Source organism: Dipodomys merriami, unplaced genomic scaffold (genome assembly GCF_024711535.1).
Source record: "Dipodomys merriami isolate MVZ:Mamm:240054 unplaced genomic scaffold, mDipMer1.0.p SCAF_158, whole genome shotgun sequence".
NCBI lineage: Eukaryota > Metazoa > Chordata > Mammalia > Rodentia > Heteromyidae > Dipodomys > Dipodomys merriami.
In genome coordinates, this window is record NW_027202915.1 from 885,357 (window position 1) to 899,634 (window position 14,278).

The following is a 14,278-nucleotide window of genomic DNA, read 5'->3' on the forward strand; positions in this document are numbered from 1 at the left end:
ACTGTTAGAAGCACCTGGTCCAAGCTGGTGCTAACGAGAAGTGACCGTTTCTTGTGCAGCCTAGGTGGCCTTCTGGTTGTGGGGAGGTTGCGGGGGGGGGTACCCGGGAGGGGGGGTACCCGGGAGGGGGCGTGGGACTGTCTAAAGTAACAGCGTGTCCATGTTCTGAGAGTCACCTTAAGATCCAAAAGGATTCCGCATCTATCACACTCTAAAAAGAATCAAACTTAATTCTTATTTAAGTTAATGTGCCACATAATTTAAAGATAACCTGTGTTCAATTCCTGCCCTGCCCCACCTCATTCTCTACATTCTTGGTGAGATGCAGGGGGGTGGAGCTCTGGCCAGGCTAGGATTCCCATGCTTTGTGGCACTATCTCCAGAAGGAAAGCGCACCCCAAATTCTAAGAAAAAACAATTGGCAACTAACTGTTGGCACCTGACTCATTTTAGAATTGAGATGTGTCTCGAGTTCTCTCTGAACTATCTTCAGGTTGGTAAAGGGCACGCGCCGTGAGCAGAATTGTGGATCTGCACACAGACCCTCTCAGGAGGTACTACTAATGATCAGACGTTTGACGAACCCATTTCTAACCTGCTTTGTGAAAGCAATAGTATTATATTGCATCCTAAAAACCGGGAAAACCTACTGAGTGAAACTGGACGACAGAGCGGTAGGACGAGGGCATCCTCCACGGCAGCAGGGACCGTGCGGCCCAGGGGAGGGTGGCGCACTCACGGGAGCTGAGGCCTCGGCCTGGGCGTGGTGAGCAGCATACTCACCCTGGAAAGCAGTGATGGCAAATCCAGGCCGAGCGGACCACCTACGTCCCTGGCTGAAGATGAGGGCAGCCCTCGCGGCCCAGGGCGGCGTGCAGGCAGCGGGCAGCAGGCACCGCGCTCCCCGCTCACCCACAGCGGATGGATGGGAACGCAGCCAGCTTCCACACCGCGCCTCCTCCCCGAGACTGTTAAGAGACCTGCAGGCATCTGACCCACGCGGATGCAGCCCCTGCTTCCAGGGAGACGCGCCTGGCTGCTCCTAGCTGTTGGATCATGATGGCCATTTCTCCTACAAGTCAGAGCAGGCGGAGCGCGCCGCAGAGCACTCTGCAGCAGGAAGAGGAACCGAGGGAGGCCTGGGATGTGGCGTCAGGGTGAGGACTGGGTGGGACCTGCGAACACCAAGCACGCAGGAGCGGAAGCCAGCCACGCTGCCGGTCACGAAGGAGCGAGCGCCTGGGAGTCCCGGCAGGCTGGCATCCTCACTGCACGGCCGCGCGTGGGCGCAGCCTGGCAGGGTGTCCCGGGTGGGAGGGGAGGCGGGCGGGGAGGCTGCGGGGCGCACCAGCCGGGAATGGGAGGCTGGTGACCAGCAGGATGGAGGATTCTCTCCACCTGCAGCCGCGTCCAGCCTGGTGCTCCCCGCCGTCTCTCCTGGTGACACCCCGCCTCTGGGGACCTGTCCCATCTGTGTGGAGAACAGGCCACACTGAGCACGTCTTTCTCTGCTCACCGGAAAGACTCCGGTCTGATCCCGAGGCCCCTGCTGGGCATCTGATCAAGGCTGACTCACAGGCTGGATCCCAGAACTGCGGATTCCACCACAGCTGACGCAGCCGCTGCCCACGAAGCCTGAACACACGCAAGGGCACGCCGCACCACTGCTCCCGGCCACGCCCTCACACCCTGGGCCTGCTCCAGCCCACAGGCCTAGCTAGCTGCACCCAGGCCCACCTCTGCTGCCGCTGGTCCCGGGGCATGCCCCCAGCCTCGAGAAGCTCCTCCTCCAGGAGGTGGGAGCAGCCTGGGCTGTGCCCACCTGGCATTCCTGCTCTGCGGGACGCTCCCACGGGCAGGTCCGTCCAGGCTGGCTGCGCATGTCTGGTCTGGGCGGCCCCTGCGCACCTGCTGGGCGGACAGGCTGTCCACGGACGGCTGAGCTAGGAGCCCGGCTTTCCTCAGGATGGCGGCCATCTCTCTGAGAACAGCCCCTCCATGCCCGAGCGCTTCCCAGGCACTCTGCTCCATGACCGAGACGGGGAGGCCAGCCGCACGCACAGCTCCTCTGTCTCCGTGCCTCTCCTTCCTTCCGACTCCTACAACTATGTTCTTAGCCCTTGGCGGACCGGGATTCCAACCTCCACAGCGCCAGGCTGGCGCCACTCTGCCTCCACGCTGCCCTCTGCTCAAGCTCCTGAGTTCCCAGAATGCCTAGGAGCAACATCCCCAGCAGCCTGGAAGAGCTGGGGCCAGGCCTGCACACGGCACCACTGCCCGTGTGCACCTGTCATCCGCATGTGCAGACTGACACGTGAGGCACAGGACCCCACTCGGCCTGGCCAAGGAGTAAGACCCTGCCTCAAAAGAAGAGGCAGAAAGAGAGGCAAGAAAACCAAGAGGGAAGGGAAGAGAAGAGGGGTAAAGAGGGGGCGGAAGAGGCGAAGAAAGAAGAGGGAGAACAGAGATGGGGAGGGGGAGTGGAGGAAATGGAGGGAAAGGAGGGAAGAACCCTCGACAGCTCCTCCCCTGCTTGGATGAGGCTCTGAGCAGGCTCCAGGGTCACAGGTGGCCCACGTGTACAACCACGGTGCACACCCACAGCACAAACCAATGCACAGCCCGTGCCCACCCACGGTGGCGATCCACGGTGACAGATGCACACGTGGGTGAAGGGTCAGGCTGGCTCTCGGGCCCCACGCCTGCCCCCTCCCCCAGCCCCGCACCCCCCCCCCGCCCGCGGCGGGGCTGCACTCACCGGTAGGGTTCCATGGTGCGCATGCCGTAGAAGAGCGCCTCCTCCAGGAGGCCCAGGTGGATGCAGGCGTCCATGGCGCAGTCCAGCACCTTGAGCTGGTAGATATTGAGGTCCGGGAGCCGCTCAGAGTTGCTGCTGATGCTCGCCTGGCACAGGGCCAGAACCTGCTCCCACTCTGCATTACCCTTCGTTAAGGAAAGACTAAAGTAAAATGAGGTTCTGTGGAGGCTGACGAGCTCCCGCACCGAGGGGAGCCCGCGCCGCCGCGTGCGCGCGCCCCGGAAAACACTCGGGAAACAAAGGCACGTTTAAGCGGCGGCCTGGCGAGGTAAATTCTGTTGACATCAATAAACCATCTCCATCCAGGCCTGTGCTCTGGGCTCCACCTTCCCAAAGAACCGCTCTTGCGGCACACATTCTCCCTGAGCCTGGCCATGAAGTGAAGGAGGCTGTTCATTCAACTTTCAGGACGCACGATCTTGTTCGGTTTAACGTGATCTCCTCTTGTCAGCATCTGCGCCCCATGTGACGCTGGACGAGGGCGGCTCTGGAGGATTCCATGGCACAGGAGAGGCCTCCCCTTCGTCTCCATGGTGCTCGAGTCTCGGGCACACACGCATCCAAACACACACAACCCACCGCCTGCACCAGAGCAGCTGCTGCTGCATCGATTTGTATTTGTTTTTTAAAAAATTATTAGGCAAAAGTGAAGCAAACCCCAATCCAAAATTATGTCTTATGAGGACAAACTGTGAACAAAGAGAAGGGCGAGGAGCGCGGAGCCCGCCCTCAGCCCCGGTGCTCTCCCCCTCTCTCTCTGGTGATAGTGCACCAACACACCCAGCATTCCCTGTTTCACCGAGGCCGTCCGTCAGAGGGCGGAGGCTGCCGCAGGAGGCGCTGGCGTCCAGCCCCTGTGGACTGCGTGGGCACGCACAGCTTCCCACTCCATGGAGGCCGAGGGGGGCTGGCTGGGAACCAGCCTCGCTCCACGCCGGCCAGGGTGGCGCGGCCCCGTCCGAGTGCAACCGGGGAAGTGTCTGAACATTTCAGCTGCAGCAGCCGTGGCGAAGTCTGAGGGCGGATGATGCTGGTTCCCTGAGCCAGCTGTGTGGTCAACGTGCTTGGACATGCTGCGGGTCGCGGTGAGTGGAATGAGGGGGGTCTGTGAAGGGTCGTGATCCCGGCAGTGCTCCGAGGGTCGTGGGGAGCCCTGTCATGGGCACAGAGAAGAGCGACACAGACCGGGCGCCGGCCTCCCTGCCCGCCGGGCGTCGTGGCTGTGGAATCAGGCGCTGCCTCCCACAGGCCCCGTGCCCCGCACACCACGCTGGGAGCCCCAAGCACCACAGTCCTACGGAGGCAAAGGGCTGTGTGCAGAGAACAGTCAGAGTGCGAGGAGCCTCGGTGTCCGTCCGGCGAGGTGTCCACGCGGCCGAGCGGGTCCCCAGAGGCTGCCGGGGCCGTTTCCCAGGCAGGGCCTGATTCTGGAACAGACTGCCGGCTAACCTCGGTGGCTTCACCGCAGGATTAGACCTGACGAACGGTCCGTCAGGAGCGACTGCCGCGGCAGACACGCGCCTTACGTTAATATTGGGCTGTGCTGTTACCTGTCTTTCATTGCTAGGTGTTCCCACTCTTTTGAAAGGGGTTTGAGGTGACAAGCCTTAGCACTGAAACCAGATGTGACATTCTGCAGCCAGGCACAGAACTCGTCTACCGCAACTCCCCATGAGCTGGAGAGCATGATGCCAGGCTTCCTGAAGAATACTGGCACCCGCCTCTTGGCAAACCTTTCCTGCACAGCACCCCAGTGAGCAGAGAAACGGAATAATGTTCACTAAGAGGCTTTTCCCCCGCGCGAATGCCAGTGTGTGTTTGCTGAGAATTTAGTCCCCGGCACCTGTGAAGTGCGGGCTACCAGTCACTCTGTTCCAGTCAGGGGGTGCGTTCCACCAGATGTGGGGCCAGAGACGGCGCACAGAGGTGCCAGGACAGACCCCTTTCCTCTGGGCATGCTCAGATGACCACAGGCTTGTGGAAAAGAGAAAAGGGAGCCGGCATGCCTGGGAATCAGACCAGAGATCTTGTTCAGCTAATCCCATTATTCTCCTGAGGCCCGCCATGCTGCAGCGTCCTCTCACCAGTGAACCCCGATCATCCGCACACGCCGCGGCTCCCCTGCTCACGGGAGCCAGCGCTCAACACGCCTCCTGCTCTCCTACAAACAGCTGGCGCGCTTCCTCTGCACGGCATGCCTCTGCGGGGCAGATTTCCCTCGCCGTTAGTTAGCCTGACTCCTATCCTCCCACACGGCACAGTTGCTGCTCCTTCCTCCCCACCCCCCCCTCCTTCTCTTCCTCTTCATTTTTTGGTCAGTTGGTGGTGGGTCTTGAACTCTGGGCCTGGGCGCTGTCCCTCAGCTCTTCAGCTCAAGGTGAGCACTCTACCACTTGAGCCACAGCGCCACTTCTGGTTTTCTGGTGGTTCACTGGAGATAAGAGTTTCATGGACTTTCTTGCCTGGGCTGGCTTTGAACTGTGATCCTCAGGACTCAGCCTCTTGAGTAGCTAGGATGACAGGCGTGAGCCACCGGCACCTGACACTGCCCCCTTCTTAACCCCCCAAATTACTGCTGTGCGTTTGCTGCTCCTACGAGCATCTCTCTCTATGGCAAATGTGTATTAGTCAGCTTTACCACCATAATGAAATACCGGACTCAGGCTACTTGTGAAGTAAAATCGGGTTTGTTCTGGTGCACGGTTGTGAAGGCCCAAGTCCCACATCAGGTGCCACACTGGGTGGTGTGTGGGGAGGCGCCAGATGGCATGGAGTGAACGTGGGTCAGAGCAAGTGCTCACAGCTGAACCCCAGAAGCAGTGGGAGACCAGGAGACCGGGCTCCCACAATCCCCTTGGAGGGAGGGCAGCTCCCAGTGACCGCAGGGCCTCTTCAAGGCCCACAGTCCCTCTTGACAAAGCCACCTTCCCTAAGCAGGAACTAACACGCATGTGAGAGTTGTGAGTGCAGTGCTCTGTCTCCTAATTTCGGCCCAAGGTAAATTTGGGTCAGCAAAGTGCCTGGCACGGAGTCAGTTTTCAGTAAAGCCTCTCCCGCTGAGAGTGACTCATGGCTTGGCTGTCCATGGCCCCTACTTCCATACACAAACCACCGAAGAGGAGCTCACTCCCCCGCAGCATCACGGCCCTGGCCTGTGAACCTGGGCCTCTTGCTCCTAGAGTTGGCTGTTTACTCTGTTCTTCCAGTCCACCCGACTCTGGTAGGCTCAGAACGTGTTAACACGGCCTAGTCATGTCCCCCACCCCAACGTGAACAGGACACTGCATGTGTGATCACATCCCATGCTAGATAATCTTTTTTTTTTCCCCCAGTCCTGGGGCTTGAACTCTGGGCCTGGGCACTGTCCCTCAGCTCTTCAGCTCAAGGCGAGCACTCTACCACTTGAGCCACAGTGCCACTTCCAGTTTTCTGGGTTTATTGGAGATAAGAGTCTCATAGACTTTCCTGCCCAGGCTGGCTTTGAACCGTAATCCTCAGACCTCAGCCTCCTGAGTAGGATGCTAGGATGACAGGTGTGAGCCACCAGCACCCGGTGCTATTAATCTTATTTTGTGATCTACATCTCTGCAGTCCACGATCACAACTGTTTTTCATATTCTTATTACATTTTGCTACTTGTCACAGCCCAATAATTCCTTCGCATGTTCTGCTGTTAAGCTTTATGCATATTTACAGACCTGAACTTCTAGACTGAAACAGAAAACTTTATATGCGTTTTAAAGCTCAGCTACCCTTCAAACTTCCAGGAGTCTGCTGGGTTCTTGAGTCTCCGGTCTACTCTCTGCCCCCTTTCCATTCATACTCTTTTGGGGTATACTCTCTGCCGTCCTGTCCACTTTTCACACTCCTCTGGGATTTGATGAGCCTGGGCCTTTGACTCTCACTACAGTTGCCGAATCCCAGGCTGACCCAGCCTGATGTGGGGACAGTCATGGTGACAGCAACTAACTGGCTTCATTCTCTCACTGTGGCGATCGGACCACTCAGTAGGACATCTGGTTTGCTGGTACCTAATATAACCTTCTTCACCTCTTTTCAAACTCCTTTGTGAAATCTAGGTACACACCTTATCAAAAAGCCCACAGCTCTCTGGCACACCTGCTTAGTGGATCTAGACAGGATCCAGGTGCTCGGTTTTCTTTTATGTTCCTTGTTGACCAACTCTATATCCTCAAGTCAGACTGCCAACCTGCTCACTGGACAACAGATTTGTGAAATGATGTACTTTACCTTGAAAAGTGGAAACATCCACCTACCGACTGTCCCTGTCCCTCATAATCATCAAAAAACCCCACCCCACTGTAGATTTTCTTCATGCCTACAGTACAATTAGCTCCAGGGTCTGATGAGCACTGGCTACTGTTTTTCCATCCTGAAGTCTCTTTTGTACCATGGCGCCTGCTGCACACTCTGCCCTCTCCTGGCAGCGGGCTCCTCGGTGTTGGCCTGTGCCGACGCTGGCCCGACTCAACACACCCTCAACATGGCCAGGCACCAGGGGCCTTTCCAGAGACCTCCACCGTGTGCTGCTCCCGTGCTGAACTTTGACCCGCCCGTGTTCCTCACCATTTATGCTAGGGGAATTTATTGTGCGGAATTCTCTTGCTGTACGGTCAGTCTCCTGGGTCCGGGTGTCCATGTTATTAGGTCACAAGGATTCTATGCTCTTGAGAATGAAGGTGAATAGGAGAGGAAGGGAATATAGGAGTTTGTTACCATTTACACATAAAGAAACTACTGCCACCTCTGCTACTACAACTAGGCCACGTTAACTACTGGTGGCAAGGCTCTCCTGATGATCTTACAACAATCTTCCAAACAACGGGTGGGTCCAGAGATGCAGCCTGAGGCCAGGACACCGAGGAAGACTTATGGAGAGGTCTAACCCTGCCACTGTCCTCATTACCCCAACAACCAAGCAATAACCAAGCAATCCCAAGAGTCCGGCGAAAGGATACGCCACTGTGCCTTCAATTCTTCAATCTTCTTCAGTGATTCTCGGACTTCCTTCCACACTTGCTCATCACCGGCTAGCATGTCAGCATCCTGCACAGGCCAAGTTGAAAGATAGGAGGGAAAAAGACAAATAACTCATTATGCAGTGAGCAAAGGATCTGAACAGACATTTCTCCAAGGAAAACATATGAACAGCCTATGAGCACATGCGCTGGGAAGACGCTCAACATCAGCAGTTCAAAGCCACAGTGAGCGTTTTCATACCCACTAGTGTACCTCGTCAACAGGAAGCAGGAAGGGATGCAGAGAAATCAAAGTGCTCACATTCACCTGGTGGCAACACACCCTGACACAACGACAGACTTTCCGGTCCCTCAGCCGTGTAGCCCAGGGCCACCTTGCCACCCCCCATTGGCAACGCCAGACACAGGCCAAGAGGAACGAAATCACGCTCGAAAAAAACTTGTACACTGATTATTCATGGTTCACAATAGCCAAAAAGTGAAGACAACCGAAACGTCCATCAACTCACGAAAGGGTAGAGAGTAAAGTCCAGTGGGACATTATGCAACAGTAGCGTAAACGGAGGGCTAGTATCTGCTACAACGTGCATGAACCTAAAAAGATAACACCAAGAGACAGTCACCAGACACCCATGAGGGGGATGAGTGGCGGGGGTGGGGAGGGGGAACGCAGGCACGGAGAAGAGCTAGCGGTGGCCCAGGCAATGCGCAGTGATTGCCAAGGGACAGAAACGTGCTAACTCGCTGGGCTGCTGGCTACACAACTCTGTAATAGACTACGAAACCCACTTTAAACTGAGCAAACCGTGTTAAGCTTTATTGCTCAGTAAAACTGCTATGTGAAAGACAAAGGAAAGAGACCGAGTTAAAAAATGATTCATGAGGAAGCCTTCAGATCACGTCGTAACGAAGTGTGAAGTTACCCACCACTGCACTGCACACCCAGGTGACTAACTCTGACTTCTGTGAAAATTAGAAACAAACTCTAACATTCAACGAAAGGATTCAAAATAAACAGATGAGGAACCGTTGCTTCAGTGTGCGTCCCGCTTAGCTCGAGGCCCCAGCTCCGTCTCTCCGGCATCGCGCCGGGCCTCACGCAGCAGCTACGCGATCAGCATGTTCACTGAGTGACTCAGACCGCGTGGCCCAGAACTGCGTCCTGCTGATCTTCACGGCTGTTCCGTGTGACGTGTGGCAACACATGGGCGGGGTGGGGGCTCAGCCGTGGGAGAAACAGAAATGGGTCTGAGTTTTGCCGGTTTGCAGCCATTCTAAGCAACTGAGAGGAAAATGGTCTCCCTGTCCCCTTGAGGGGTCGCCTCTGCACCCCCGAGACCATTATCAACCTGAAACCTGGGCTCAGAGACATTGTGCGGCCTGTCCAAACCCTGAGCGCGGATGGGAAGTTCACAGCTGCTCGGTCCCTTCCCGGTGCTGTGCGTATCGGTCCGGCATCGGCATCCTCGGCGTGGCCCCGTTCCCCAGGGCATACTGCTCCATGAATGAGTCGGCCAACAGCGTCAGGTGGCCATTTACATTTAAAGCACTTCAAATTAAATGCAATAAAGATCCCAGCTCCTCACGCAGGGCAGGCAAGCGGTGGACAGCATGCAGCGCAGCACTGACCCCAGGGCGTCTGCTGGCCTGGAAATGCTGCCCGACCCTGCTCTCTGCCGTGTTCAGTTCCCAGGGGCCCAGTGTGGGGGGGGGGAGGGGAGGCACACCATCCTGGGGGCGGAGTCGGGGTAAAGCGAGGGGACAGACCTTCCCAGAGTGCCCGGACGCCCCTGGAGTCACCTAACGGGCCTCCTGGGAAACAGAATGACAGAATGAGTCCCGCGGACCCTGTCCAAGAAAGCAGGAAAACACCAGGCCGCTGAGAACCGCAGAACCGAGATCCCAGGTCAGACGTGTCACCTGAGCGTCTGTGCGCACGCACGGGACAAAAGTGAGCACCACTCACACGTGCCCGGGGGGGGGGGTAACGCCATGCCCTGAAGAAGCCCGACAGCGTCTCCCTCTAGATGCCACTCCCGCTCCAGGCTCTTGCTGGCAGTCCCCGGGATTCTGTGCTCCACTTCTGGGTGTCACTGCGCCAGTTCAAGCCCCGGGCTCTGAGAAGAGCATCTGACTTGTTAGTTCCGGGGAAGGCAAGATATTCAGCCCTGGAGGAGCCCAGAATCTGTAGTGCTGTGGCCCAGGGAAGGGAAACTCAGGGGCACACAGGATTGCGGATGTCACTGGCTGGCCTTAAAATGGGGAGCTGCCTAGATCGCCGGGGCCCGCATCCCTGTGATGGCCTCAGAGAAGAGGAGGAGGTGGGAGAGGCTGTTGGTGTAAGGGGAGGGAACAGGCCAAGGAATCTCAGCAGCTTCCCATGCTGGAAGAGGTAAGCGGGGGGTGCCCCCTCCTCCCCCCATCCAGGGGCAGCATGCAGGAGATGAGCATGGTGCCTTTGTCTCGGAGTCTGTATCTGTCACTGTAACAGTCTCTGAGGTGCCTTGTGCATTCCTGGCCGCGGGGCCTTTGCACAGGCTGCCGTGTACATGGTGTGAACTGTTCTGAGCACCCATCTTCCCCATGCCTACTAGGCCAAGCTGGAGGCACAGGGGTGGAGCTGTGAAAGAGTCAAGGCCCTCCCAGTGTTGATGCTGAGGTGGGGGCAGAGAGAGACAGACGAGGGCTCCCGGGTTGAGCAAAACCCACCCAAGTAAGATGGCGTTTGAGCAGGGGTCTGCAGGGGGCAGAGGAGAGAAGACAGGGCAAGGACAGCAAGTGCTTCAGAGCCCAGGCAGCAGCGGGGCCTGTGGCGCTCCAGAATGAGCCCAGGGGCTGCAGGAGGCTGCCTGGGCACGCCAGGGCTTCCCCAGCTAAGCATCAGCTGTGTGCATGGAACACGGGGCTCCCGGCCTCTGAACGCTCAGCACAGAGCCGCGAGCTTGCTTCAGAGAGCTGCATGCTCCCGGAAGAGGGAGGACCTGCAGTGGGTAACTCTCCGGATGGCCCTTGTATTAGCTCAGTAATTCCTCACGGCGTCCCGTGAAGCATCGGTACCTGGTGAGGCACAAGAAAGCTTAAGGAACTGTGCTGGTGGCCTTTGGCCTCATCAGCCAGGCAGGGTTCAAGGCCAGCTCTGTCTTATGTCATCCTGCTACACCCTCAGTGGGTCTGAATGCCCCGCCCCTGGCGGTTGCTTCCAAGTTAAAGCTTAAATCTGGGCCTTAACAAATTCAAAACATCCTAGTGTCTAAACAGTGTTAAAAAAAAAAAAGTAAAACCCTCCAACGCAGAGCCCTAGCGACGCTTCCATCAGGCAGGGTGAGACGTGGCCCGGAACTGGGCCATTCCACATGGGAATTAGATTCATAACAAACTCCACCAGCAGCGAGGATAATCAGATTAGCTGTTCTCGTGGGCTGACCCCTAAGCCCTTATTCAATGAGCAGAAGAGCAGGCGGGCTTGGCAATTGCTTTCCAGTCCCAGAAGCATGGCAGTAAGAAGGCTGTAGGGGGGGCAGGCAAGGCTGCACTCAGCCCAGAGCCGGCCTTGTTGCCTCTTGGCTTCCTTTGGCCAAGAGGTGCGTGGACCACGTCCCTGAGTGGAGCAGAGGCCATCCACATCGCCTCATGAGTCGCTCAATCAACACCGCAGACAGCTCAACTGTAAAAACAGGTACCCATGGTACAAGAGACTCTGACCTCCACATCAGCTGGCAGCATGCTTCTTTTGGGTTTCTGAGCAGGAAGTGCACCTGCCGGGTCAGCAGTCACGTTCTTCCACGGTGTGACTGTGAAGTCCAGGAGGCTGCCGAGCACTGCGGGTTCCACGCCAGGTAGCACAGCAGATGCGTCCATCCGGCTCCCGTCCAGCATCTGAGAAGCCTGATGCATAAGGGCTGGAGACCGAACATGTGCCCTGAGCTACTTTCAGATGGTTCTTATTAACAGAAAATGAAAAGGAGAAAGGCTCTTTCCTCCCCAGTGCTTCCTGTTACCCAATCCTCATGTAAACCCCAACTAGCCTAGACTGGAGACAGATGAATGTAGGACATGAAACACAGGTAATGAGCATTTATAAACTTTCCAGTAATTCAGTATTTCTAGTCTTCAAAAGAGGAAGAAGGGATTTTTGTGGTTTTTTTCCTAAAGTTCAAGTACAGTGTTTGCACTCAGGAGACTGGGAAGTCTCAAAATTCAAAATCACGAGGGAAATAAAGTTTAATTTGCTGTGTGTTTGACTGCAGTGTTCTGGTTGGTGGGAGTTGTGGATTAATATACAATGCCATCTCTGCTGCAACCAATTTCCATGTCCGCTGGCAAAGCCAGCTGAAAGCTGTTTAGATTCCACTTGAGGGGAAAACGGCTCTTTCCTACAGCAGAAACGCAGTGGCTAAGAATGGAGCGGTCACCCTGTATGGAGCCCCGACCATCAATGGGCATGAGGAGCACCACGGCGGGGTAGGGGAGGGAGGCAAGCTTCCCAGCCCAGGCTCTGACTGCCGCACTTCTGTTCAGCTGCTCGTGAACCCTGGTGCCACCGCCGTGCCTAGGCCACCTCTTTCTGAGCCAGGCCTCTCCGAGAACCTTCCTGAAGCCCTCTTTCTTCAGCGGTACCCACCCTCAGTAGAAGCACCCCTGACGCTGCTTCTCTAGAACCTTGGTCGGCAGCAGTCGGGGCCAGGGCCAGTGGACAACAGGGGCTGACTAGAGTCAGCCTGGCTCGGTGGACCGAGGGGTCTGCATGCTGTGATATAGTCAGGGTCCTGCGGAGCCACGCCTGCCTTGCGAGACCACGCCCACAGTCCTGCGGAGCCACGCCCACCCTCGCAGACTATGCCCAGTCCTGCGGAGCCACGCCCACCCACAAGACCACGCCCACAGTCCTGCGGAGCCACGCCCACCCTCACAGACCATGCCTGAGGTTCTGCGGAGCCACGCCCACCCGCAAGACCACGCCCACAGTCCTGCTGAGCCACGCCCACCATCACAGACTATGCCTGAGGTTCTGCGGAGCCACGCCCACCCGCAAGACCACGCCCACAGTCCTGCGGAGCCACGCCCACCCTCAGACTATGCCCGCGTTCTGCGGAGCCACGCCCACTCCTCTGCTCTGCAGGGGGATCCCCATCCAGTTCACAGAGCACGCCTACATCCGCAGTGTAGCGTGGGTTCGAAGCCAGCACCCGCACGGCTCCGGCGGTGGGCGCCCGGGGTCCACGCTCGGCACGGCCTGGCCAGCACACACGCAAGGAAGATCCCGGGCAGAGGAGAGCCTTCCTGGGAACCCCTCGGGCCTCGGCCCGGCCCGGCGAGGCCTCCCAGCCCGCTGCTCAGCGTCCGCGGCGGAAGGCCAGCGGGTGGCCGTGCACGGCTGTGGACGCCCGACTCCGGCCGTCCCATCGCCGGCCTCGCTGGCTGCGCAAGCACAGGGGGAGGCTGGGACCTGGGGAAAAGGCAAGGATTTTACAGGAAAATGGTTCTAAGGGCAACAGCTCTTCAGATGAAATGCACCCCCATTCCAGGGCGGCTTTTAATTTAGCGAGACGAACACCACAGCCTTGTCTCCGGCGTCTTCGCTGTTTCCTTCTCTGGGAGCAGCTGTTTCCACTCTTGGCTAAGCACAGACAGGAAATTGCTGGAAACTGTAGCCCAACAGGGTGGGGTCAGGACGAGGGGCAGCAAGGAGCGGACAGGCGAGAGCGGCTGCTCAGGGTGGTTCAGACAGGAAGGGCTGGCGTGGGTCTGTGGCCAGGCCTGGGCCAGGCCTGGGTTTGGTTCCCATCTCCTCTTGGGAGGGGAGGAGGAAGGGATTCCACGACTCCAACGCCCCCAGCACAGAGGAAGGAACCATGGAGGCCACCCTCAGTGCCAGCCCTGCTGCTGGAGAGCCGTGCCACCGCCACCAGCACCGCCTGGCCTTCCCCTGGCCCTCCCCAGGTGAGAAGTCGATCGGGGTTTCCATGGAGATGGGCCCAGGCATCCTGCTCCATTAGTCACCCAAGCAGAGGCGTCTGCGGTGCATGCTGGGAGACCTGAAATTCTGATGGGAGCGACTTTGGGCTATGTGGCTGCACAAACGAATTGCAAACCCCTTGGTTCCTTTCTCTCCCTCTTTCTATTTCTGCTGTGTTTTCTCGTACATCCCCTGCTCCAGACCCAAGGCTATACCCAACGCTGCCAAGCTGCCACGGTCACAGAACCCACGGACAGCCTCCACGAACCTCCGTGGGTATGGCTACCCTGGATGACGTTCCAGACCAGGCGGGCACGGCGCTGCTTTCTCCTGAAGCAGACAAGCATGGGAGATCACTTACCTACGGTCCCAGTCGGGGGGGAAGGGGGGGAGCTTGGGGCGTGCTGGACGCGGGGCTGGGCACATCCCACTGGGCTGACCATGGGGACCCGGGGGAGATGGCACTAGACACGGCCCTTTGCTCACATCTGCGTCTGCGGTCCG

At 57.7% G+C, this 14,278-nt stretch overlaps 1 protein-coding gene across 6 annotated transcripts in view; it reads right to left on the minus strand.

The window, feature by feature from the left end:
- The window catches only part of Smyd3 (SET and MYND domain containing 3), a 401,196-nt gene that overhangs the window by 39,689 nt on the left and 347,229 nt on the right, over positions 1 to 14,278 (minus strand). For all 6 annotated transcript variants that reach the window (XR_011372134.1, XM_070023183.1, XM_070023182.1 and 3 more), the window contains 2 exons: positions 7,798 to 7,885; positions 2,759 to 2,933 (listed from right to left, as the gene is read on the minus strand). Coding sequence is in view for 5 of the 6 variants with exons in the window: in XM_070023183.1 (XP_069879284.1) it covers positions 2,759 to 2,933; positions 7,798 to 7,885 (263 nt within the window). In the remaining variant the exon portion in view is untranslated. The remainder of the gene's footprint in view (positions 1 to 2,758; positions 2,934 to 7,797; positions 7,886 to 14,278) is intronic.